Source organism: Poecilia formosa, unplaced genomic scaffold (genome assembly GCF_000485575.1).
Source record: "Poecilia formosa unplaced genomic scaffold, Poecilia_formosa-5.1.2 Scaffold129, whole genome shotgun sequence".
NCBI lineage: Eukaryota > Metazoa > Chordata > Actinopteri > Cyprinodontiformes > Poeciliidae > Poecilia > Poecilia formosa.
The window spans coordinates 1,309-28,874 of record NW_006800068.1 but is presented as its reverse complement, the minus strand read 5'-3'; the positions used below and the strand labels follow the sequence as shown (position 1 = coordinate 28,874).

The window sequence follows — 27,566 nt, the reverse complement described above, 5'->3', positions numbered from 1 at the left end:
AGGTCAGGACGCGCCGAACGCATCAATAACATCGTAAGGATGATAAACAGGCTGCTTCTTCTCTGGGTTTATTGTTTCAGGTTGATTTATTTATAGCCTCTTCGACGGGTCAGCAACTTCACCACAGGTGTCTGAGGCATCTGTGATCAAACTTTCGCCTCCTTCAACGCAGACGCAGAGGTAATATATTTATCTTCAGTGACAGAGACGTCTCATGTGTCTGCTGCCTCTGGTCGAATCGATCTAAGTTATAGATCTTCCTGCTGTGCGGTTTTCTGTTGCAACTTTTTTGTTGAGCATTTTTCACACACTGTCCTCCCTGAACTCTGAATTGTGTTTTACAGTTGCTTGAAAATGTGGGAAACGATGGGGATGTTTGTTAAGAAGCAGACGTATAATTGTTAAAAGCGATTGATGTCAATCTGGGAAGGATTGTAAAGTGCACGACTGACAAATAGAAAGCTTTTCAAACAGCGACCAATTTCCTCAGGACTGGACGTTCCAGCAAATTCACTCCAAGGTCGCCCACATGTAATGGTTTCTGAAATTACAAAAAACCCAACATGTCCATCTGAGACTCTACAGGCTTTAGTTTGCGTGTTAAATGTTTACATTTTTGACTAGATGACAGAGTAAATGTGGGCATTTATCGCATCATTTATCATTCATCATGATCAAAATAAGAATTTTGATTTATTTATCATGAAAAATTCAACTTAATGATGTTTAAATGAGTCAGGATTGTTAGCTTTCTTATTTTCTCCAGTGTTTTTACAATTAAAGTATCAAATTGTGCAGGTAAGTGATGAAAACCCAGAAAACTTGCTAAGTCTGGTGGTTGGGCGCTCAGGCAGTCATTCATCCGTGTTTTTGAGTTGCAAAATGTTTAAAATTGACAATTGAATTTAAAAATATCACTTGATAATTTGTGTTAATGGAAGAATATCTGAACAAAAACTACAAAGTCTTAAAAAATGCAAACATTTTTTAAATCTTAAATAAATAAGCAACACTTAGCCTGGTGGAGACACAATTAAAGCCTGGTGGCCCGCCAGGCTTATAATACTCTTGTGGAAACCCTGAATTCCAATTAATGATGTTTAAAATTTTCAGGATTGTTAGATTTACTATTTTCTCCAGTGTTTTTACAATTGAAGTATCAATAAATATGAAAATATTTGTGCAGGTTAGTGATGCAAATCCTGAAGGTCGGGACACCAAATTGGACCACCATGTTTCTGTAGTAAAAGATGTAAAGTTTATAGGAAATTAAAAATATTACTGGGTAATTATGTTATTCCCTTTGTTTGTTTTTAATTTCTGAAACTCTCCCACTGGTCACACTTTTATTGTCATAAACTGCCATTAGATTTCAGATGGTATTCCTGTGGTTTGAAAAAACGACTGTGTTGCATTTAATTCATCAATCCTCCGTTTTCCTTCCATTTCTCTGCCTATTTTATGATTGAAACTATAAACTTTACATAACCTGCAGCTGAGCCGCTGTTTGGGGAGTTTCTGCGTATTTTTTGCTACCTTTCTAGAAGCAAATATCAGAACTGCTTAAAGGTCAGATTCCTCGGCGTCTTGGCAGACGGGCGTCTGGAAGAGGCATTATTGCACCACGATTCCCACTGCATCCCCTCATAACTGATGTTCTCGCTTTGGCCGACTGCAGGCACTGAACCGATTACACTTCGGCAGAGTCTTCCTCTCTCTCCCCACTTCTGCTGCCAGGGGAAGACAAACACAGCCTCCACTTGGCACAGAAATATGTTTTGTTGCTATCAGCTTCAGGTGGTTAAATACTAAATTATTCATAGGTAGGTAAAGGCTTGTGTTGGTGAGATAGGAGAACTTAATTGTGCCTCCATTTTTTGTGTTTTTGCGGAGACGATTTGCCTTTCAATGAACGTCAAGTTAAGAAGAAACTAAGGGTAGGAATTTACCGTTTAGCCCATCATTTATCATGATCCAGATAAGACTTTTGATTTATTATTTTCATGAGAAAACCTCCAAAAACTGTCAGGATTGTTGGTTATACTATTTTCTCCACTGCTCTTTCAATGAAAGTATCAGTAAGTTTGAAAATACGTGAGAACTAAAGAAGCGTATTACAAATTTGAATGTTTTTAAAGAGCAGTTTTTGTGTTTGTGGGGAAATTTTATTTGAATAATTTATTCACGTTTAATTCTGAGAAAGCGTCGCAGATAATCCAATAAAGTCGACTTCACTTCCTTTAACATTCAGGAAACTGCAAAAGGTTACCAGAAGTAATAATCAGGGCGTGATTCTTCAGTTTTATCAATCAGTCATTGGGAGAAATGGTTGCTAAGGCAACAGATATAAAATTGTGACAAGAGTGAAAAATTAAATAAGTAAATAAGTAATATATGGGATATATTTGGTAGTTTGGATTTAATAAGTGTTGTCTTCTTCCTGCTTCTGTTCGGATATGGAAGTTTTGTTTTTTATGTTTTATTATTGCTAATGTTTTCTTCTTGTTTGAAATAATTTCATTTTATTTCATATGCCATAAAACCCTGAATGCACACTTACACATTGGGTGTTTTCACACCTGACAGTCCGGCAGATTTGATTGGGTTAAGGACCAAAATTGCAAAATTTGTTACATTTTCAGCTGCTGCGGTTCGCTGTCACACCGCAATACATGAAACGATCCAAACTAATTGAATAAAGCTATTCCCCTCCTCGCCTGTGGGGGCGCTGCACAAAGAACTACTGAAGGAAACAACACAAAAAACTCCTTCTTCACAAAATGTAAATAAAAATGGAGTAGCGTCAGATTTTAGTGGTTAGGATTTATCTTTTGTCTTTGGTAAAAAGACTACAAGCTAATTCTCCAGCTAGCACCAGACTCGCACGTTTATTTTGGTTGCATTTACCCAAAATGCCCTGCGTAGTAGTTCACTTCCTGCTTTTGGAGCGCTTGGCGTCCACATATGCATTTGAACCACACCAAAGTTCACTTCAACCAAACTCAGGTTCATAGTTTGCTTTATTTAATTGTTACTTTTGTCTCAAGTTAGTTTAATAGTTTTAATTAGAATGTGTTTACTAGATTTTATAGTTATTATTGGTTAAACATTGTTTATTTTTAGGTTAGTTTTGATTAGTTACAGTAGTAGTTTTAGGCGAAAAAGAGTTTGCTTCACACCTCATCAAAAGAACCAGTGATTTGGATTAAAGTGGACTAAACCAGGCTGATGTGAATCCTTTATATCAGTTTAGAAACAGATTAAGCTAACATGTTTTAGGACTGTTGGAAGCTGAAGAACCCAGAGAGAAACTACAAATACCTGGAGAAAATGCAAAAATCCCTGTAGAAAGACAGAATATCATGGAAAAGTAATTTATTTCATTAATTTAACTCAAAAGTGAAAATTCATTATACACAGTTATATATTTACTACCACAGTTTTTCTTTCCACTCAACTTTCCTGCTTTATACACCTAGATACAACCTCGTGTGAACAGCCAGATTCCTCATTTAAGACCTTTTATGTCTGTAACTGACTCTTCTGGTGGAAGGTGTCTGCCGAGTAACACACTTTCTCCTTCCACTCAACTTTCTGTTAATTTGCTTGATTACTGAGAAGAAAAATATGTTTTCAAAGCTAGACGACAGAAAACGATGACGTCTGAGTCAAATGATCCATAGCCAATAAGTGGGAAAAACTCTGCAGAGGTCACCACTCAATCACAGCCACCCACACTAAAGGGCGATTTAGACGCTCCAATTAGCCGAACGTCTAATTTATCAGAGTCACTACCTTTCAACCCACATATCTGAACAAATTATCATAACCTAATGAACGGACATGGAGCACCAACGGAAAACAGACGCCGACATGAATAAACTGAACCTATTTTTATAACATTATACAACATTAAGAACAGAGAATAGCAGATTGAAATGTGTTGAAAAAGTAGCAATATTCCAACATATTTCTACTCATGTAAAAGTAAAAAAGTATTTGGTAAAACGTTACTCAAGTACTTACTGAGTAACTGATCAAGTTACCAATTGTTTAATATTTAAAAATTGCATCATCAGATGGACCAAAATATAAAGTTAAGTGGAAATGTTGGTATTTTAAGAACCAAAATTACAATAATTTTACATAAGTCACAAAAAATAACTAAATCGGGCAAAATAAAATGTTTCCAAATTAGTTTCTTTCAATAAAAAACTAAAAAAAGACTTTAACAGAAACTGTAGATGTGTTGTGTGTGTGTCTGGAGAGTTTTTGATTAAAGCATGTTTGTTTTTCATTCAGTGGGTAGAAAATCCAGAAATTTTACTCAAGTAAGAGTAGAAATACTTTATAATAAAGTTACTCAAGTAAAAGAAGAAAATACAGCATGGTAAAAAAAAAAATACTCCAAAAGTAAATAATGATAATAAAAAAAGTAAATATAACCAACTCTAGGAACCCAACAAAACTATTTCTATAGGTGAAAAAAGCCCCAAAACTCTCAAATATGATTCTTTTTCCATTTTTTTTAAAAAGTTAGTCAAGTAATGTAACTGAGTAAATGTAACTAGTTACTACCCAACTCTCTGCATAGGCAACAGTAATTTCTTTTGCTGTGGTTGATACAGCACCCAGTTGAAGAAAACCCAAAAGCTTTGTTTCCCGTTTCCAGTTATTACTCTTGGAACCATCATTTGTCAAAATGTCAGCTGAGCGAAGCTTGCAATTGCAATTTCCTTGGTCCCAAATCAAAAGGGATGACAAGTAAGATTGAATTTTACACAGACTGCTTTCCGTTTTGGACGGGGGGAGTGTGCAGGTAGACTCGTTTAGATTTGGCTGCAGCTGAAAATGTCGAGTGAGAAAACAAAGGATCTGCACTAGCAGAAGAAAGTTAGCATGTGTACAACTGATGATGATAAAGTTTATTGTATTAGTTTTAATTTTAAAAGATTTTAAACCATACATTTTGTTGAAACCTTAAATAATCCTAAATATCTAAAAGTAACTACCAAGACTATTTGTTGATGATTTCTCATTAAGAATGTTGAAAATGTTTTCTCAAAAGTAGTAAAAAGCACATTTCTGAGTTGGAACAAGTTGACAGAGTTTTACGTTTAATCTGTCAAAATATAGTACCGATATTCGAATGCCTTTCATGCTGAAGCATACGACTGTCGTCTCCATATATCTTTAGCCTAATAGCATAATTGCCAGTCATATTTCTTAAAAATATTTTTTAATATTTGAATTAATACAATTATTTTATTAAGCTAACAATACGGAAAACACTGAAATTGTAGGGCTTTGTTGCAAAAAAATTGCTCACTGACGATGACTACCCTTGATTTTAGTTGTCAAATTGTCAACATAATCCGCAAAACTTTAATTGTCCGCATGATTTATAAAAGAAAAAAGGACAACAACACTTTGACAACTAAGATAACAAGTTCAGGAAATAAGTTTTCATAAAAAATGGCAAGGAAGAGGTAAGCAGGTCAGCTATGCTAGCTTGACTATGACAACTTAACATGTAGAGGTGCTGTGGAATTTGGCGTTTCGGTTCAATAAAAGAAAAAGAAGGAAAAATGCGACCTAAACACACCAAATCTGACAGATCGTCAGTGGATCCGGTGTTCAGATTAGCTAATCAACCACCGCTGTGTTAGCTTAGCTAATAGCAGCGCTAGCTAATCCACCACAGCAATTAGCTATTAATAATCACAAAATAAAGAACAAGCCTGAAAAAATAAAACTGTAATGGGCTGAATGTTCTTTGTGCAGGAAATGTTTGCGTGTTTCTTGGTGTTGAATCCTGATGCACTAGTGGAGCTGTTGTCAGTCAGTTGCTAAGGCAACGGGGTTTGTGTGTAGCGAAGCCGACACAGAGTGAGAAAAAAATAAGAATGAGTGATTTTGTGTTTTTCTTCCAACGGTTTTTCTGAGTCATATATTTAAATTAATAACAGCTACGTCTCCGGGTTTCGTTTTGCTAGCAGAATTGTTCTACCATAAGTAAAAGACTCGCTTTTGAGCGAAATGAGCAAAATTTCTGGATGTAAATAATAAAATGCAACGTATTCATAGAGAAAATACGAGTGGGCCAAGAACACAACCATGTGGAATCCCCTAATGGGATTATACTGAGTGTTGATGTGTCGTTCTCTAGCGACTGGATTCCTTTGAAAAGGTAGGAATCTCAGTTACTGAGAACTGTTCTTTGTTGTCTGAGAAGAACCAACAACGCACTGAACAGATCGGACTTCAGATGCTATTAGCTTCAAATAATAACTATTTATTATTACTTACTGCCATCTGGTCTGGGATGTATCATTTTTTATATGAATAATTTAGACAAAAACTATAAAAACACTGAGGCTCATACAGGTGAACTGCACCCTATAAAACTGCAGAGGTCGACAGCTGATAAAAAGCACTTCATGGTTCTTCACTTTTTAGAGAATTAGCTTCAAAAGATTAAAGGTTGAGTGGAAAAAGCAGAGCTATATGGTAGATTTATAAATGGAACGGGTTGTAAAATATTTGTTTGTCCCAACCACAGAGCGCACAGAAAAGTCAAACAAATGGCAGTGAAATATCTGGAAAGGAACCGAAGAGGAGCGAAGGCCAGATTTACCAAACACCGTGGGCTAACTGGTAAAAAATACCTGAAGCTATCAGAAAGAAACTTTGACACTTAATCTTTAACATAATTTAATAACTGTCATTATTCCTTTAAAGTCTTCTTCACACTATTGTCTGAGATATTTGGACAATATCATATTAAAATATGGAAACAGGATTATATTTGAGAGAGTTTGGGCTTTTAGTTTTGTTGGGTTCTTAGAGTTGGTTACATTTACTTTTTTGAAAAAAAAAATACATTTAGGAGTATTTTTACTACAGTGTAGTTTAAGTAATTTTATTATGAGGCATTTCTGCTCCTACTTTAGTAAAATTTTGGGATTTTCTACCCACTGAATGAAAATGTTTTAACCAAAAACTCAGCAGACTTTTGTTAGAGTTTCATGAGTTTTTTTATTGAAAGAAACTGATTTGGAAACAAATTTTTTGTTTTTGTTACTTATATGAATTATTGTTTTTGTTCTTAAAATACCAAAATTTCCACTCAATTTTATATGTTGGTCCGACTGATGATGCAATTTTTAAGTATTAATTGATTGATAATTTGACCAGTTTCTCAGTCGACTTTTTACCAAATACTGTTTTACTATTACTTGAGTAAAAATATGTTAAAGTTGAGCTACTTTTACTCCAACTCAATCTGGTGATGTATTTAAAGAAACACTGAAACAAATAAAAATTGCAGGTGCTTCTCCACATGGCCCTCTGCAGACGGACTGACTGTGTATCGTAATAAACGGCGCTCTCTCTCTAAATGGATATTTTTATTTCTCAGAATTAGTTAATTCGTCTCATCTCCGTGTTTTATACGTCCGTGGAAACGGCTGCGTTGAACGAAGGTTTTTCACAGACCAGGACCTGCAAACTGGTACATGAATGTTTGTGGATCTTGTCAAATAAAGGAGAATTTTAAATGTTGACACACATTAAATGTTCATCTGGCAGAGATCATAAAACCCAGCAGGAGGTGCTGAGAAAACAATCGACAGATGATGCAGCAAACATTTCATTTAATCAAGATTCAGCTTCAGTTTAATCATCTCAGCGAGAAAAGATGTTTATTTTGTTTTACCTTCTCTGTCTGCTTTTCCACTCACCCCTATAAACTTAAAACCATCTACTGCTGCTTCAACGTAAAGTTCACTTCTCTGCCTTGCACCTAATTCAGTTCCTGGATTCTTTAATTTAGCCTCTGCAGCTCCTGTTTCTGGCTTTATTTGTGAATTTATCCTTTTCAAAGCTTGTTTTTGATCCAGGCTTTCATAGAAACACAGCCGCCAGGGTCAGGTTCTTATTCTTGACATTAGCGCGGAGGCGAACGCTTCAGACGCAAATTCAAGTTTCTCCTAAACCGCCGACCCACGCAGCGTTGCACAAAACAAACTGTCAGCTTCGCAGATTTCCAGGCAAATGTGTCATTCTGTTTCAAGGCCAGTGTTGATGTTTAAAAGGCGAAGAGCATCTCGCAAAAGATGTATTTCTCTTTTTTGAAAGATGGAGAAAATACTGAACCATCTATTCTCAACGTATTGTGGGAATTATAGATGTAGTGGATTATATAAATATAGTTTTGTGATGCAAGAAATTCCCAATGTGTAACACCAGACATTTGAATCAGAGAAATAAAGTAAAGAACGTTCACACAGCAGATTTTTGTTTTGCTAAAATCAGATTTTTTTCACACCGTTGCTCATATTCCTGACTAAATGTGACAAAACGTGACTACCAGTATTTACGATATTAAATATCGTCACAAAGTCATAACAACATGAAAGAAGCTAAAAAAAGAAATGAATGGACATTTGTTGGAGCATTTTTTCGTACCATAAATTGATTAATTCTCTAATATTTCTTCTACATTGTCCCCTCCTTTTTTCTCCTTTGTCTATTTATTTAGATTTCTTTAATGTCATTTACATGCTGCAAAGAACGACTGTTAGCTAAATGAATCCTGGAGGTGATTATTTAGTGCAGAGCGCCACAGCAAAGGGGAAAATAACGTAGAAAAACCGTTAAACAGCTCAAAACCACTGTTTTTCTCACGCTCCGTGTTGGCTAAGCTACCCGTTGCCATAGCAACCGACAACAACGCCACTTCATGTTTCAGGATTCAACACCAAGAAACACTCAAACATTTCCCACAAAAAGAGAACAGAACATTCAGTCCGTCACAGTTTTATGCTTTCAGGCTTGGTGTTAATTTTAGATTATTAATAAGTGATCACTGTGATAGATTAGCTACCACTGCGGTGGTTGATTAGCTCATTTAAACACCTGATCTACTGATCTGCCAGAGTAGGTTTTTAGGTCGACCTATTTTTAAACTTTCTAACTGAACCGAAACACACAGAATTCCACAGCACATCTACATATAAGATTGTCAAAGTCAAGCTAGCATAACTGAACTACTTCTTTTTCCTGACCTTGTTATCTAGTTGTCATTGTGTTGATAATTAGTAGCAAAGCAATGCATCCCTTTTCCTTGAATATATCATGCATACATTTAAGATTTAGCACATTATATTGACAACTTAAGAGCTAAAACCAAAGCTAGCCATCGTCAGCCAGCAGCTTTTGGCCCTCCGACAGAGATATGGAGATGGGATCAACATCAAGATCCACGCTCTAAGTTGAGAAAGTTATTAGTTTTAATTTTTCGGATGAAATATTTGCCACATTAATTATTATAGAAAGCCATTTATTATTTCTATTTTTACCACCTGTTTTGGCACCATCAGTCCTCCATAGAATGATAATAACTTGCACATTTTTACCAAGTTTGAGCAAGTATTATCTTAAACTTTGTTTTCTTTATTGTAGGAACAATAAAAAAGAATGAAAACAAATTAATCACAAAAAGGCAACAAATTCTAGCAGTGTAGATTATCTTTGATGATCTCTGATGATAGTGAAGCAATTTAATTATTCAAACAAACTAGTCGTTACTATGGAAAAAGATAATAATCCAATGAGATGTGAGGCACTTTATGAGCTTATTCAGGCTTTTAATTGGTTGTAATGTTTTGCTACTATTTAGTATCAAACAAGACGTTTTTTTATCTCTATTATCCTCATTATAGGAACCGTAATTACCAGATCCAGCTCAAACATGCAGCGCTCCAGAGGAGGTAGTTTGGCTGTTGGTGTGTGAGGACGCAGGCAGCGCCTCACACCTCAGAGCGTCTGAGCGCGCTGGCGGGAGGCGGAGCCTCAGCGGATCAGGTTGGAGGTCCACTCTGGTTGTATTTTCCATCAGAGGAGGCAGCAGGACCGACTGCAGGAAGGAAGAAATCACTTCCTCCACTGCGCTCTCCCGGTTTTCTCTGGCTGCCTCGGTGACGAATGGCTGCCCTCGGAGAAAATTAGCTCAATTCTCCTCTCACACTCAAAAAAAAAATTAAAAGAAAGGTAAGACTTTGTTTTTCTCCTTTCATCCTGCAGCTTCCTTCCTGCACTAAACTACCAATCAGTGCAGCTTCCAGTTTATAAATATTTTTGCTTTTAATTTGGAATGATTAAACATTATGAAAATGTAAACCTTAAAAAAAAAACAGGTAGGTTGATTTAGGAGTTAGAAATGAAAATTAAAAATCCCTAAAACAAAGTGCTAATTTAAATTTAGCGGTGGATTCCCGCAGATGCATCCCATCAGTGCAGCGTGATCACGGATGTCGCTCAGGCATTGAATTATGAATTTCAAACAGTGACTCATCCCTGAGGAGAATGGCCAACGTTTTAGGAAATGGACTTCTTCTGATGTAATTCATCACTCCAGTGCTTTTCGCTCTGCAGACGACTCAACAACTGTTAGCATCACAGAGTTTGGAGACGCGCCGACGAATCTAAATGAGTTTTTATTGAGCTGCAGCGTGAAAGTTTTACAGAAATATGCTTGTCTTTTACTTATTTGATAAGTCGTGACCAGAGTTGGGTAGTAACTAGTTACATTTACTCCGTTATATTTACTTGACTAACGTTTCTTGGGCTTTTTAAAATGTGCTTTTTGCTTTTACTCGAGTAAAATTTCTGGATTTTCTTCGCACTGAATGAAAAACAAACATAAATTCACCAGATAAACACATAGCTGCAGCTTTTCTTAAAGTTTTTAATTGAAAGAAACTGATTTGGAAAAATTATCTTTATTTTTTTTTACTTTTATAAATTATTGTCATTTTGGTCCTTAAAAACCAAACAATTTCCACTTTACATTTTGCTCCGTCTGATGATGTGATTTTTAAATATTACATGATTCGTTCAGTTACTCGGTACTTGACTAGTCTTTTATTTACCGAGTATTTCTTCTCTTACTTGAGTAAGATTTCTGGATTTTCTACCAACTGAATGAAAATCAAACATGTTTTAACCAAAATTCACCAGACACACACAGCTGTAGTTTTGGTTAAAGTTTCTGATGTTTTTTATAGAAAGAAACTGATTTGGAAACATTTATTTTGCTTGATTTTGTTATTTTTCGTTTATTATATGAATTATTGTCATTGTTGTCCTTAAAATACCAACATTTCCACTTAACTTTATACAGATTATGTAATTTTTAAATATTAAATGATTGACAATTTGAACTGTTACTCTACTTTTTACTTTTACTTGGGGTGAACACAAATGCATGTCCAACTTTCAGAAGTTTTATTTCTCTGAAGACAAAAACTTGTTCCCTCAACCTTATGCTCTAAAAACCCATTAAAATCTATTAAAATAGTGGCTGAAGTCCCACTAAAGTGTCTGTTTTTATCTGAATTAGCCTCCTTCCTTGTTAGAGTCTTGTACATTGACGAAGAAGGTCAGGATTGAAGTTGTGGAGATGTTTAAAGATGGGTCAGGTCTTTATCAAGAGATCCCAACATTTTATGCAGATCTGTTCAATTATCACCTAAAATGCACAATGGCACAAAAAAGAAAATCGATTTTTTGCTACGAAATTAACAAAATATTAATATTTCTACCAGAGCCCATGCAACATTTAGAGGATAATCTCCCAGAAAAATATTCCTGCTGAAACAGAAAGCACCAGTGGTCTGCTAATTGCTGCTGACTAGTCTGAAGGAGCTGATATGCTCTGAGGAAGAGCATATCATCTCCATGGTTGCCATGGAGATGAAAAAAATTCTCAAACATGCATGAAAGAATTAAAGCGACAGACCAGGAAATATTAGTTATTATAAATTAACAAAATATGAATACTTCTATGACGTTTAGAGGAAAACTTCTCGGGAATAATAATAATAATAATGGAGAAGTTGGGTTGCGGTCTGAGAGAGGAATTCAAATGATTCTCAGGAATAACAACAATAATAATAATGGAGGAAGTTGGGTTGCGGTCTGAGAGGAATTCAAATGATTCCTCTCTTTAAAAGACATGGCCGCCTTACAGTACGTCCATACCATGTGTGATGACGACGCTCCCTCGGCTTTTTCAAGCCACATTAGTCCGACTAACAGCCCTGCCTGTTTCAAACTGAACAGCGTTTTCTCCATGATGGTTCCCAAGGACGAAGCTTTAGTCCATTACATCCTCTAATGCAGCAACAAGAGCAGAGCCGCCTTTACATTTCACATGTAAATTATACCGCTGGCTGCTGGCTTTTGATCAAATCTTATCTCTGGAGGACGAGAGCAGGGGTTCAGTTTCAGCTACCAGCAGAGAAAATGCCGTTTTCCTGAGAGGCATCATTGTAACATCTCCATTATTGTCGCGTTTTTGCAGCACAAATTGAAGAGAAAGAATGAAGAGGAAGGTGGTGTGATTCTGCTTCCAGTGAAGCGATGAAGGTTGGGAGGGCAGGGAGGCGATGACCACCCTGAAAAGGTCATTTCACACATTATAACCCATCATCATTTCATCTGTGTGCTGCTCTCCGCCTGCTGCCCTGCAACAATCTCACCATACATGAATGAAACATGAACTGGAGAGAGTTTGGCTGCATCACGACCAGCCGCCGTGCTGAGCCGGGAATTAATGAAGCCGTTTAATCTCCTCAATGTTGTGCAGCTCCATTGCTCATGCTAATTGATTCATTTCTGCATCAGATTCACAAAGCAGATAGCAGGAAATGCAGGGAGGAGGAGGAGAAACTCCACCCATTAACTTAAAAAGATGGCGGCCATTCTCACCTGTTTTTCTCCAATTTATTTTAGTCTGTTTTTTAGTGTTTGCACATTTTATTTTAGCAAATTTTTTGGCTATTTTATCTGAAATGGCATACAATTCAAACCCTTCCAGACAGAAAGTATCAGCAACGATGCAGCCAAATTTGCGGAAATTTTGCAATTGATCCAAAAAAAAATTATAGAAAAAAAGTCACAATTTCTCAGCTTAAAAAGTAAAAAAAAAATTCTAGAAAAGAACAAAGATATTTTGCAATTAATCTAAATAAAATTTCTAGAAAACAATTCGGAAATTTCTGAGCTTGAAAAGTGAAAGATTTGCTAGAAAAAACTAGGAAACTTTGTAATCATTTTCAGAAATTTTCTAGAAAACAATGTAGAATTTTCTGAACACGAAAAGTAAAAAAAAAAACTACAAATTTTGCAACTGATCTAAAAAAATTCTACAAAACAATTTGGAAATTTCTTAGCTTGAAAAGTCAAAAAATTTCTAGAAAATATGAAACAACTCCAGCCAGAAAACAGTAATTTTTAAGCCTGAATAAAATTTTAAAACACTTTCTTGTTGATATGAAGTTAATTTTAAAAACAGAGTCAATCAGAAGCAGTTTCTACTCGATCAATAGAACCGATATTTTGTAAGGAGGTGAATACTCTGCAGAAACATTCAGGTGTGAACCACATTATCACCCTGCAACAACAACAGCAGCATAAATGGCTTCACCTGTCAGTGGTCGTAATGTTATGGGGTTTTTATATATGTGGCTGCAACAATACGTCTATTTATCAAAGCCCATGCAAATAAAATCTACCGATTGTCACCCAGACGACCTCCCAACATAAACATGTCGCCTGCCGCTGACTTACTGCACCGCCCATCAATCGCCTCCAAACCAGAGAGCAAACCGCGTGTTGCTGCAGAGGAGTGAAGCATCACTGATGCTGCTTTTCCTTTCCTCTGCTCGGCGCTCATTTATTTCCTGGTTGACCCTCATTTCCCTCTAACACACCAACACTCCCACACTCAGACAGAAAACTCCACACAGGAGCGCAACTTTGTACTTTCTGAGGTTCCTCTCTTATGAATCATCATTTACACTCGCAAAAAGCTGCTAAATATAGGAAATGCTGACGAGAAATAATATTTACACCATTGTTTTGGTGCCCACATTAGCGCAGCACCTTAACAACACAGATAGCAAAAAAAAGAAAAAATGGAGTAAACTTCTACCAAAAAACTTGAGGTCCATCTCAGACATTTTCTATAAAAGAACTTGGAAATTTCCAAGTTTGAAAAGTCAAAAATTTTAAGATAAACCTCAGAAATTTTGTAGAAAATAATTTGGAAATTTCTGGGCTTTAAATCAAAGATTTTCTGGAAAAAACTCAGAAATTTTTGAGAAAATTTTAAAATTTCTGGGCTTGAGAGAAGAAAAAAATTCTTCTAAAAAGCAATTTGGAAACTTCTGAGCTTGGAAAGAAACATGTTCTAAAAAAAACTCAGAAATTTTGAGACTAATCTTTAGTATAAAAATAATTTTTTGTAGACAAAATTACATTTCTGAGCTCGAAAAGTGAAAAATTTGAATGCTGAAATTTTTCAGAAATTTCCAAATATTTTCTAGAAATTTTCTAAAATTAATCCCACTGGTTCCAGTAGTTTTTTTTTTCTTACAAATATTCAAGTTTTTCTAACTCAGGAAATTTCCGGATTACTTTTAATCTCAAGGTCTCTGAGTTCTTTCTCAATTTTCAGCTTTTCAAACTGAGAAATTTTGATGTTTTTACTAAAAAAAAAAAACTAATCTAGTAAAATTTCTAAATTTCAGAGTTTTTTGGCAGAAACCTACTTTTATCTACAACAGCCTTAATACTTTACTTACACGTGCTAAACAGGTGTTAAAAATTGTCACTGTGAATAATCTCTACACCATTGTTTGGCGCCCCTGTAGGGCAGCACCCACATGTGTTGCATAGAGCATAACCTGTTGTTTTTACAGCCCTGCCTCCTCACACTAAGAAATCTCATTATAACTGTACTCAGAGTCACAGTTCATTCCAAGCAGTTCACCTCTTTCATTTCTGCTCCGCCTCAGGCTCCTGAAATCGCAGCATCCAGTGATGGGGAGTGTGTGGTTCCGCCTCACAACAGGACGTGCAGCACAACAAGTCTTTGATTCTGCACAGACATGCGACAATGACTTTTTTTTAAAATGCTTTTTCATTCTGCCGCAGCTTATCTCTGCCGGTGACATTTCTCACTCTGAAAGGTACGGAGTGAGACTATCGGCACCTGAAGCGCTCGCAGGGGGCTTGTGTAGCGCACTCCTCACGGTTCAATTGTCCGCCTGTCATCCGACGAATGACATAAAGCCCAACACACACACACACACACACACAGACACACACACACAGGCACTCAGACACAGAAAGACAGACCTTCAGCAGAGCTGTCGCTGGCGCTTGGTGGACTGTTTGCCCTTAAAAACATAATTATATGGCTTTCATTTATGGCCTCGCTGCATGCTTGGTTGGGTTTCTCATAATGCTGCGAATGATTTTGCTGTTGCTCCCTGGAGATCATCATTTCCACTCTGGTGTCTTTGTGTTTACATCTTATTTTAATTCAAAGTGATGAAGCTGAGCGTTAGTTCAGAGCTTCAACATGGCCAAACTGAACCGAACCTACGGTTCAGATAGGGGGTACTTTGGTACAAAAACAAAATTACTATTATTTTTAACTTTAATGTGAAGGAATTAAAGAAACTGGGAAACTGGGAGTAGTTTAGTGGATCCGAATTGCTCCTTGTATCCAAACCTAAGAGGTTGGCTTGAAAAACTATGACATTCTTTATATTAATCTCAGAAATTTTATAGAAAAGGACAAAAATGTCTGAGCTGGAAAAGTCAAAATCTGATTAGGAGCCCAGAAATTTTAAAATTAATCTCAGAAATTTTATAGAATTTTTCTTTTGAAAATGTCTGAGCTTGAAGTCAAGATTTACCAAAAAATAAAAAATAAAACTCAGAAAGTTTTATCTGAGAAATTTGATACAAAAGAACAAAATTTCTAAATTCAAAAAGTCAAAAATTTCAGCCAAAAAAACTGAATTTTTTTGTGTGATTAATCTCAGAAATTTTGTAAAAAAAAAATTTTTAATTGAAAATTTCTGAGCTCAAGGAATCCAAAATTGACGTAAAAAAAAAAAAAAAAAACTCAGAAATTTTCTAGAAATAATTTGGTAGTTTCAGAGTTTGAAAATTTGATAATTGATTAAATTAATCTTGGAAACTTTACAGAAAAGAACAAAATTTCCAGATTCAGAAAGTAAAAAAAAATCCACCATTTCAGATAAATATAAGAAATTTTGGAAGAATAAATTTGGAAATTTTTGATTTTGAAAAGTTGAAGATTGGTTTGTAAAAAACATAAAACTTTGTAGAGAAGAAACTTGAATTTTTGAGCTCAAAGGCAAACATTTTTCCTTTAAAATTTAGAAAATTTCCAAAAGTGGAGCAGTTTAGTGTGCCTAAATAACTCCTGGATCCAGGCCTTAGGGGTGCAGCTCTCTACTGATAGACTCTTAGATCACATATTGGAATCAATTCGTTTGATCAGTTTCTTTCCGTTTGTTTCAGTCTTTCCTTCGACTCCATCTGGGTGTCTTTACTTTGATTTCGTTTGCAGAGGCAGAAAGACAACAGGCTGCGATACTTCTGGATAATTGTGTGTTTTCTCTACTTCATTACTCTGATCTCTGCTGCAGATCTAATGAAGGGAGAAGATTGTTATGTATACCTTTTAACCACGTCTCAGATGTAATGAGCTTTGTTTTGCCATTTGCGTTTAATGTGTTTTGTCATTTGGCTTCTCCACCCACAGAGAAACAGCATCTCTTCGCTTTGTTTACTGGTAAATGTCACTAGTATGAATATTTTTCCTTCTTCTACAGATATCCTGACCAGTGGCTGCTTTTTGAGCATTTCCAGACCGACTGTGACCAAACTTGACTTTCAGCCAAAGGAACCCGAACCTCATGATCTATGGGTTGTTGGCAAGAGTCAACAGTGCATCTGCAAATGAAGCGGCAGAGCGGTTTGTGCAGCTGGGGAAGCTTTTGTCCTCTGTTGGAGCGCGACCATAATGGTTCCCACTGAGAACACAAGTGTTTTCTCGCCAGATGACTTCTGCCCCAACTGCAGCTCGTCCGCCCAGTCCGAGGTGCATGTGGCGAAGGCGGTGGCGTTGGCAGCGGTGCTGGTGGTGTTTCTGTTGTTCGGCGTCCTTGGTAACATCCTGGTCATCCTGTCCGTGCTGCTCCATCACCAGTGGCGATCCGTAACGCATTATTTCATCGCCAACCTGGCAGCGGCGGACCTCTTGCTGAGTTCGGCCGTGCTGCCGTTCTCGGCCACCTCGGAGGCGCTGGGCCGGTGGGTGTTCGGACGCTCCTTCTGCAACGTCTGGGCCGCCCTGGACGTCCTCTGCTGCACCGCCTCCATCCTCAGCCTCTGCGTGATTTCCATCGACCGCTACCTGGCGGTGAGCTACCCCCTGCGCTACCCGGCGATCGCCACCGGACGGCGCGGCCTGACGGCGGTGGCGGCCCTCTGGGGAGTCTCCGCTGCAATATCGGTGGGCCCGCTGTTCGGCTGGAAGGAGCCCGACCCGGAAGACGAAACAGAGTGCCGAATCACGCAGGAACCTGGATACGCCTTGTTTTCCGCGTTGGGGTCTTTCTACATACCGCTAGCCATCATCCTGGCCATGTACTGCCAAGTCTACACCGTGGCGAGACGAGAAACCAAAAGCATCAGGGAGAGCACGAAGGGAGAGGAGGTGGAGATGGGAGGAGTCACGCTGAGGATGCACAGGGGAAACGCGGCGGCTCAGGCGGGGAAACACGAAGATGGCGAGGAGGCGGGGACGCACAAGCGGCCGTCGTTTCCTCTGCCGAAGCTGCTGAGGTTCTCAGGGGAAGAAAAGGCGGCCAGGACGCTGGGCATTGTGGTCGGCTGCTTCATCCTGTGCTGGCTCCCCTTTTTCCTGGTTTTACCAATTGGTAGGTAACTACAAGATGACTTTTTTCATTACTCAATTTTGCGTGACATTCATGACAGAGGGTTTCCTCCAGTGTATTATAAGCCTGGTGGGCCACCAGGCTTTATTTGTGCCCCCACCAGGTTTAGCATTGCTTATTTATTTAAGTTTTTAAAAAATGTTTGCATTTTTAAAACTTTATAGTTGGTGTTCAGATGTTCATCTTCCAATAACACAGAATTATCAAGTCATATCTCCAAATTTCCTGTCAACTGTAAACATTTTTTAACTCGAACACACGGCGGGCCGCTGGATGATCGCCCCAACCACCTGGCTTAGCCGGTGTCATCAAACCTTGTGATGATAATGTACCATATTCTGTTCTCCTGTCACCTACAGACGTGGTTATTCGTACTGTAAAGCTACAGATATCGCTCGTCTTTTGTAGTTTAATAATTTTCATTCATATTACAATTTGTTTCTACATGGTTTCTTCACACCAGAACACAAGACGTTACAAAGCGAATACGTAACTTTTAAAACTTTTTAACTTATAAAACGCCTTGCAACTGAGCTTGCAAGGCGTTTTATAAATGTTTGATTTTTGATGTAATTATTATAGTCCCACCAACACAGTGTTGTCATAGTGTTAACAATTAGTAGCAAAGCAGGTTTTCTTAAATGCGTACATTTCAGATTTAGCGCATTATATTGACAACTTAACAGCTAAAACCAATGCTAATCATCGTTAGCCAGCAACTTTTTGCCCTCCAGCTGAGGGATGGGGTGAAGTCACTCTGCAAGGGGAGATAAATCTGACCTATGGATGAACTAAGATTAAATTTTCTGACATTTTGGTTTACATATTCACAACTACACATTCTAAAACACGTATAAGTGAAATTTCTACCCAAGTAGAGCTTCAGTTTCTTCTTTTAAGTGTTTTTTTTTTTTTTTTTTTGCTGCGACCATGAGATAGCTATGCCTCATGTTGTGAGGAGAGTTCAGGGGTGCCAACATAACATGTCTGAGTGTTTATTAAAAGCAAAAGTAAAAGAGCCGCAGAGAAACTGCAGAACCACAGTTTCAACCTTTTCATAAGTGAGTATCTGTAGTAAATTGCCGTCACTGTGCAATTTGTTTGCAGCTGCAGCAGATTTGAGCGATTCAACCAGAGGGAGCAATTAAGCTCTGCTTTTCCAAGCGAGGCTCGGATTTGATGTGCCTGCCAAGAAAACAAGTTATTATGTCAGATGATTTATGCAGGAGAAAATGGATATGTCACCAATGTCTTTGTTTGGCCTGGATGGATTCACGCAAATTGAGCGCTACTATTATTCAATGCCCCTAATCTTATGTTGGCATATACAGAATAAACTTAAAAAGTTCACTTTAAGTCTGGAAAAGTTTTTCAAGATGTTTATTGATGAATTTCCACAAACAGGTAAAGTTAGAGAGACATAAATAACTTTTTTGTTTTTTGCTTTTGTGGCAAAACTGTTAAACTTAACAGTTTTAGACGGGGAAAAAATTTGATTAAAATACATAAAAGTATATAAAAAATATTTATTAAATAACATTTATAATTTGAGAGGATCGCCAAATACGTCAGAACTATCTACTTATAGAACAGTCTAAAGAAACCAAAGAGTATGTCAATTTTTACTAGAAAAAATATAATATTCTATCCAGGCATAATGAAGTATACTGAGTCAGTAGAGTGAACCCACTGCAGTACCTCGCACACCACTAGGGGGTGCCAGCGGACCACAGTTTGAGAAAGACTGCTCTAAATCATCAAGTCCAGTGGAGCAATTTTAGCCAGGATGTGGAGGAACAAACAAATTGTAGTACATAAAAATGCATCATGTTGCCAAGTCGATACCAACCAAAATCCCAGAGGAACATTGAATCAATGCCACAAAGAACAAAGCCAACTTTCATTTAAGGTCCAAGGAAAGATTAACTCTTTAAAATGCAAAGCTGTAACATAAATTAGCGCTTTAGCAGCCGCTTTTGTTGAGGCATGAACCTTGGCGCTTTAATTAATTCGCTGTGAGCATGACAACAGGGAGGCCATCTTTTTTTGACTCCTGTGTCTTGACCCAACTCGGTCTATTACGTCGCTGAAAGGAGACAAAGAAATTCAATTACAAGCAAGCAAATAGAGCAAACAAAATGGTACAATGGGCTTCCTCTGCGAGATGAAATGGAATAACCCACCTATTGCTCTCATCTAAGAGAAAACTATTATAGATAACACGCAGGAGGTTTAATGGACTGCAATACCAGAGTCACCGCTGACTCCCAAAGCAGCCAGTCATATAAGGAGAGTCATGCATTTCAATGGAGACAGACCTTCACAGCTCATGAAGCTGCTCTCAGACTATCACTGCCTCAGCGTTTTCTATGACATTCTCAGAAAAACCACATTTATGTTCAAAACTCTGCTGATGAAAAGCCCGTTTCAAGCCTGTTAATGACAGCTTTCAATGAAGCTGCAGAGTTACTGCAAGAGAGCCAGTTGTTTACAAGGCAGCTCCATTTTCTGAACACCAAAGTGTCTGTAAACGCCTGTGACGCATCGATTTAAAGAGAATCAACAGACCAGGAAACTGGACAGATTTGTGAATCTATGAGGAAAGGCACAAAGTGGTTTTCATCGGATTTCGGTTATAAAAGTTAATATTTCGAGCGTTTTGGATGAGTGCACATGCATTTTGAGTCCAGCAGTAGGCAACAGTCCAGCGACCAGGCAGGGAGCCCCAACAGGATTAATTTAGTCTGAAAGTGGCTGGAAAAATGCCACATTTCAGCATTTTCCAGCTTTGGATTAACATGCAGACAGAAGAGAGTAAATATTTTCAGCTTCTGATCCTTATTTCAGGTTCTTTTGTTTACATGATAAATACCAGACTTTCTAAACATAAGTTGCTCCAATCAGATGGGTGTGAGCTGCGTTAATCTTTTTATTACATCTTAAAATTAAATCACCAATTGATTGAGAATCCTGGAAATTTAAAACCTGACTAGCTCGATTAAAAGCTACTTGTACGTTAGTTTTGTCTCGTCTTACTTGGTAATATTTTGTATTTTTAAAGTATTGCTGATGGATTACTGTCAAATAAATACCAATAACACTGACAAAAAACAAGGTCTGGAGTCAACTTATTGCAATGCTGAACTCTCCTGTTGAAGCTCAACCAGTTTATAGTCAACATTTCTAAATTAAAATGTATTCTGATTACATTTTTTTTATCAACTGAATTAGTAATTGACTTAGTAATATTTTGGTGCCACTCTCTCAATTTCATCCACCATTGAACGGCTGATGAATCTGAGACCGGCAACAGAAAATTACGGCTCGTTCCAAAGAGCGTCTAGAGCAAAATATCAAGTGATTGTTGTGAGTTTGGTGTGAAAGGACCATAATCCTTTGTGAATTACAAAATATTCAGAATTAATTTGTGCACCAAATTCTTGCTCAGTAACTTTCTCCAGGATGTCAAACCCTCCCTTACACTTCTACCTAAGTTTTTTTTTTTACTTCTCTTTCCTCAGGCTCCATCTTCCCATCCTGTAAGCCTCCTGAAACCATCTTCAAGATAACCTTCTGGCTGGGTTACCTCAACAGCTGCATCAACCCCATCATCTACCCGTGCTTCAGCAGGGAGTTCAAAAAAGCTTTCCACAACATGCTGAGAGGGCGCTGCGTAAGAACCGCTGTCCCCGTTACCAAGCAAGGACACATCGCCGCTCATTCCTCCAGCCCAGGTCCAACATCCAACGCGTCCGTTAGCTCCGTCCAAAACCGCGCCGCCGCCGCTTCTTCTTCATGGGCTTGCTGCAGGACTCTGTCAACGTCATCATCGTCTGTTGGCGGTCAAGACCCGGATCGGGTTGGACACGTTCAGGGGAAAGGTCTGTTAAAGGCCTGGTGCCTTTCAGCCCAGCGAACCACGGTACCTCAGAACTCATCCACAAACGGGTCAGCTAAAGTCTTACACCTCTCTCTTGGCATTTCCGGCGACGCCGTTTAATTGGGTTCTCAGAGTTCGGGACATTCAGTCTTGTTATCCAGCCTCCTTGGAGGAACAATTATCTACAACTCTGTCGTCAAACGCGAGATAAAAATGACTGCAGAAAGAAAAACATGCATGCTCAGCAGGAAACTTCTGGACCCGTTCTGCTGTTGGACTGAGCCAAGCCTGAACACAAAGATAGACGCCATTTCCTTGTATGCTTGCCAAGGATTAAAAGAGATGCAAGCAATCTGCTAAAAAAGAAACTGCAAAGCAACCAACGGGATGTGATTGATCTAAACATTCTGCAGTTTGCACCAAAGGGAACGACTGTAGGGATAATTACTACGAAGGAAGCTGGTGTCGGACTGAAGCATTTCAAACGACAATGTCACAACAGAAACGTTCGGTGCCTTGTTTTCACACTCATTTGTCAAGCTATCGCCACACTCGCAAACACGTTTGGTTTTGGGGATTTCATGTGACAGAACACCATGAAATATAAACCCAGCTGTCCTTTGACACCGTTAGAGGTTTGAGAGAGAACATTAGTGAACTTTAGCGCCAAAAATTTGATTATCCACCCAAAGGTGGCTATTTTCTCGTCACAGGAGATTATATCGATTCTAAAGCCAATTACTGATCTGAATAATGATAAACAATGGTAACTGGTATGTATGCTAGTTGTTAGCCTCTGCAAAGCTAACTTAAGTGATTACCTCCTTCTCATTTGCTTATTACTGGCTCCAGTCTATAATCAGATCAGTTTATGGGTTTATTTAGGATATAAACTTTCACAACAAGGAAGTAGCCACTGCTGCCTCCGCAATAGTCTTAATTTTGGCCCCAATGACGCACCATATTCAACAAATCGCATGAAGACCAAGGAACAGATCAGGCAGGTCAGGAAAGAAGCCAGAGAAGTTATAGGGTGTTTTCACACCTGATAATCCAGCAGTTTTAGCTCGACTGGGAGCAGAATTGCAACATTTGTTACATTTCCAGCTGCTGTGGTTGTTATTCACACTGCACTGTGTCCAACAATCCAAACTAATTGAAAAAGCTGTTCCCCTCCTCGCCTGTGGGGGTGCTGCACAAAGAACCACTGAAGGAAACGACATAAAAAACTCAAGAGAAGACACTGAGCGCAACTTCACAACACGTAAACAGAAAAAAAGCAGTCGCAGGATTTCTGTTTTGTCTTTGGTAAAAGACCACAACACATTTCTACCGCTAGCACTAGAATCACACATTTGTTTGTTTTAGTTGTGCTTACCAAAACTGCAATGCACTGTAGTTCACTTCCTGATTTTGGAGCGGTCTCCAGTCCACTTAGTGTTCACACATGCATTTGAACCACAACAGAATTCACTTTAACCGAACTGAGACCAAAGTTTATAGGTGGACCAGAGTTCGATTTCGCGTTCACTTCCCCAAACGAACCAAACTTTGTAGAAACTAGTATTAGAAATTACAAAACACAATGGTGTGAATTCATCATTAGCGTTAGTTTGGATTGTTTGTAAAAAAAACACCAATGAGCAACCAACGTCTCTATCCTTCACTCCCATATGTTAAATCCTCACACATTTTGCGCGAGAGCAGCAAATGAACCAAGATTCCTAAACGCTCGAGGATTGCTAGCTTGAGAATTGGGTTTGAATGTTGAAAACATTTTCAAAATGTCCTTTTGAGAGTTGAACATGAGCCTAAAGTGGAAACTCTGTGCTTTAATTTCACTCTACCCACACTGAATTAATTAAAGGAGAAGATTGGAAATTATAGTTTCGTACCAGAGTCATTTGACGAATGTATGATTACATTTTTGTTACTCCGCTATCACCCCTCGAGCTTTGAAACAATTTCATCAAATAAATATTCTCCCTAGTGATACACATTGCCAGGTTTAAAATATTCTGAAGTTAGCCAGAAATTGCTTCATTTTGTGTAGAAGAAAACAGGTTAATTTTTATTTTTCAAGTCAATATAAGAGCAGCTCTTGTAGTGGTGAAAGCTTCAAAACAGTGCTAGCCTAAACCGAGCGTGTCCATCATGTCTGCATCCGTTTTTTGACTTTACAGCTGTTTTCTCGAGTGATTGTCTTGAAATTAGGTCAAGAAGTGTCACATCTGACTCCATCAGTTTGGACATTATTCATGGAAATAAATGCACAAGCCCCCATTAGACATTCAGCTCTCATTTTTCGAGAAGCAGCGGATCCAAAGGGTGACGCCGCAGCCTTCGCATTAAGGCAACGGCTGTCGTGATGAATGGATCCGGGTTCCCGTTACTGGAAAGACGGGCTTTAACCCAATCAGTTGACTGAGGAATGTGAAGTGTCATCACAAAGGGTGGTTATGATGAATCCTGTCAGAGCGATGCAGATGACGTGAACTGAAACTGAATCGACAGCCTGTGGTTTGTGTCAAACTGGAAGTCTTTTCCTGCTGCAGAGTATCAGGGTTTCTCCGAGTGAATTAATGTGAAATTTTCATTGATTAAAAAAAAACAAAAACCCTACTGGATTTGATGACTTGTAAAAATCATTTCCATTGCAAGACTTTTGTGAAAATGTGCAAAAATGGACATTCTTTGTTTGCCACAAAAGAAAAAGACCAAATCCTTTTGCCTTGTTTATAGTGCAAATATCTTATCACACGTTAAATAAGACAAAACTAAGTTTTAACAAGATATAGGAGCTTGTTTAAAATCAATAATTATTGAATACTGATCAAAAGTACTGGTCCTACCAGCAGATTATTTCACTTGTAGGAAAATGTGTTGTTATAAGTTGAACAAATACTTTTTTGAAAAATCTATTTTAAGGAATTAAAACAAAGCTGGAGATAGGCACCAGCACCCCTCCCAACCCCCATTGAGGGACAAGGGTGAAGGAAAATGGATGGATGGATGGATGGAATTAAAACAAGCTCATAAAACTTACTTTTAAATGAGTTTTGTCTTATTTAAAGTGCAAAAAGATATTTGTACTAGAAATACCTGGTAAATGTTGGTGTATTTGCAGCATATTTCATGTTCTGGAAAGAATCATCCTGATAAAGTTACCAAAGTTTGCTTCAGTGTTGTCTACTGGAATTATTTTCTGTCTTATTAAATGTAACAACAATATATTGCAATGCACCAGATGTCTAATCCTGACAGAATGCAACTTAATACCTGGGTATGAGGGACTAAAATGATACTGCAAAGAAAAATAAACATCATCAACCTGCTCAGTAAAACATGTTCTTCTGATACAGCAAGACAGGGACTCTATTGAATAACAAATCAAATATTGAATGATCTCCTATATTTCATTAATCAACAAGAATGATATAATCCCACAGAGTAATCAAATTATTATGGATCTTATATTATTCTACACAAATTTAACAGTAAATCAATGCAAATATTGTCTTTTGTCAGTTCAGCTGCTTTCTGGGTTCCCAAAGGTCTGCTTAAAAGTGCAAACTTTCAGACTTGTCCAACAGTGTATTAGGGCCATTTTGTAGGTAGAAAAACATTTATTAAGTAAAGTCTACCCCAAACAAAAGTCTAGAAAAAAAATTATAAATTTGTGTTCCAAAAGATGAACATTTGCAAGAAAGAAACTCAAATTTTGAGATTTATCTCAGAGGTTTTCTTTAAAAATCTTGACATGTTTTGAGCTCCTAAACCTGAAAATGTTCAACTTCACTAAAGTTGAAAGTTTCAAAAGTTGAACATTTTGAACTTTGAGCTCAGAAATGTCCAAGTTTTTGATAAAAACCTTCAGAGATTAGTCGTAAAATTCCTGAGGTTTTTCACGCTAATTGTTTTACTTTTGGAGCTTAAAATCTTTTCATGTTTTATCTAGAAAATGTCTTAGATTAATCTGAAAATTTCTGAGTTTTTTCACACTAATTTTAGACTTTTGGAGTTGAAAAATTTCCAAGTGTTTTATAAAAAATTTCTGAGGTTAAGCTCAAACTTTGAGGGTTTTTTGGCTGAAATTTAATGTTTCTTTTTCCATTTTCAAAGGCCCTAATATGAAGTCATAGACCAGTTTTACTGTACAGTTAGCCTCAGCATTTTTATGTAACTGCAGTTAAACCATCATGTTTGATGCAGTTAAAGCAAAATAAACAAACTACCTAATAGTAGGAGATCATATAATATCCCACAAAATCTTATGTCAATTACAAAAGTGGCTTGAATTGGCTCAACACTATCGATAAAGGTTACACAATATAAATATTAGCTGAAAAAGACTGCAAACACAGGATAAACACGTTATACTAAATAAAAATAGTTCTCTATTATCCATTCATCATCTTTACCTGCGTATCGTCCCAGGATCCAGCGGCCATTGAGCCGGAAGTACGGACTCTGAACGGGTCACAATCCTTCACGGACAAATACTACAAGTTAGCTAAACATGCTACTCGCTGCATTAGCTATTTATTTAAGGTGATTTATCTCTCGACAGTCTTGCATACATGTCAGGATGGTGAAGAGTACGAAGTACAGTTCTTCCATGAACAGGTTCTTCCACCTGAACAGCTGGTTCTCAAAAAGGAGCTCCAGATTGACTTCAACATGCTAAACATGTTAGCTTGTAGCTAGCTACCGTTAGCCGACCGGAAGAAGTAAAAATTAGCTTAGAATGAGGTCTCCGTCTCCCTGTAAGATCAGACAAGGGATAAATAAATATTTTTAGGATGATGCGTAAAATATATCATCGTAAAAATATCTTAAAAGTCGAACATTTTATATGACTTTTTGATAGGTATTTTTCGACAACCTACGTAAAAGACAACTTTTGTGAGTTTTTACCAAACTTTGATGAAAACAGCAGATGCAGAGGACCGCTGCAGCGCGCTGCCCACCGCGCCTTCTGAAAACCTTCAGTTTGAGATATCAGTGAGAGAAAGTTTTAAACACAGCAGTCTGAAGTTTTAACACAGACAGCGAAGGGCCAACACTTCTAAATGAAGATCACAATTATCTATAATATAAGACTGCTAAGGTAAGATTAATAATCTAAAGTAATATAAATGTAAAGATTATAACACAAAAATCCTCACACTCTGTGTTCTGGAAAATTATAGTTTAAAGTCTGACCATTCTTGCAGCTAAGGTTAACTGAACTGTGCAATACAGAGGTGCAATTCTTTTTACATTTAACATATAATTGCAGCATTGTTTAAAAAGACTTGAAATTAAAAGTTTCAGACTTTGGACTTGAGAATAAAGACTTGAGTTTTACTTGAGACTTACAAAACACTGACTTGGTCCAACCTCTGAAAGAAACACAAGCATCTCGCGCTAATGGAGGAATATCTTGTGGACTTTTACCAAACACAAAAAGAAACTGGTCCTACTGACGCTCCTCCATTTGTTTAGTTTTTGTGAGGAAGGAGGTTTTGCTCAGTGTTTTCTTCAGAGCTTTTTGTGTTATTACCTTGCTGGTGTAGCGCCCCCACAGGTGAGGAGGTTAACAGGTTCTTCAATGTGTTTGGTTTGTTTGACACAATGTAGTCTGAAAATGAACCAAATGTTGCAGTTTCTGTTCCCAATCAAACCGAGTCTACTGGACTACCAGGTGTTAAAACAACCTGAGTGAAGTTGGCCCCCCCACCTTCTTCAAATCAGACAAAATTGGTGTCAAAATTGTGCCGCTATCATTCTCAAGATATAAAGAAATGTTTCCAGAGGTCATCCAAGGTCAACCAACCCCCCACTTTCTTCAAACC

The 27,566-nt window shown here is 37.7% G+C and overlaps 1 protein-coding gene and 1 long non-coding RNA gene across 5 annotated transcripts; one reads left to right on the top strand and one right to left on the bottom strand.

Moving 5' to 3' along the window:
* Window positions 1-61: 61 nt before the first annotated feature.
* On the bottom strand, window positions 62-27,218 carry LOC107837276 (uncharacterized). 3 transcript variants are annotated; one of them, XR_001663297.1, is made up of 5 exons: window positions 27,091-27,218; window positions 26,647-26,715; window positions 26,310-26,493; window positions 26,151-26,216; window positions 62-541 (listed from the first exon to the last, which is right to left on the bottom strand). It is a non-coding gene; the product is annotated as an uncharacterized LOC107837276 (long non-coding RNA). The 3 variants fall into 3 exon arrangements; XR_001663296.1 differs by lacking the exon at window positions 62-541 and adding an exon at window positions 14,447-14,947; XR_001663298.1 differs by lacking the exon at window positions 62-541 and adding an exon at window positions 19,215-19,935.
* Window positions 9,862-22,086, top strand: adra1ab (adrenoceptor alpha 1Ab). Of its 2 annotated transcripts, XM_016676179.1 has the most exons (3): window positions 9,862-10,053; window positions 16,722-17,831; window positions 21,371-22,086. In XM_016676179.1, exons 2-3 carry the CDS (start codon window positions 16,913-16,915, stop codon window positions 21,847-21,849), a joined length of 1,398 nt encoding a protein of 465 aa, XP_016531665.1. In that variant the 5' UTR covers window positions 9,862-10,053; window positions 16,722-16,912; the 3' UTR covers window positions 21,850-22,086. The 2 variants fall into 2 exon arrangements, with proteins under 2 accessions (XP_016531665.1, XP_007561664.1); XM_007561602.2 differs by lacking the exon at window positions 9,862-10,053 and having other exon boundaries at window positions 16,308-17,831.
* Window positions 27,219-27,566: the final 348 nt, after the last annotated feature.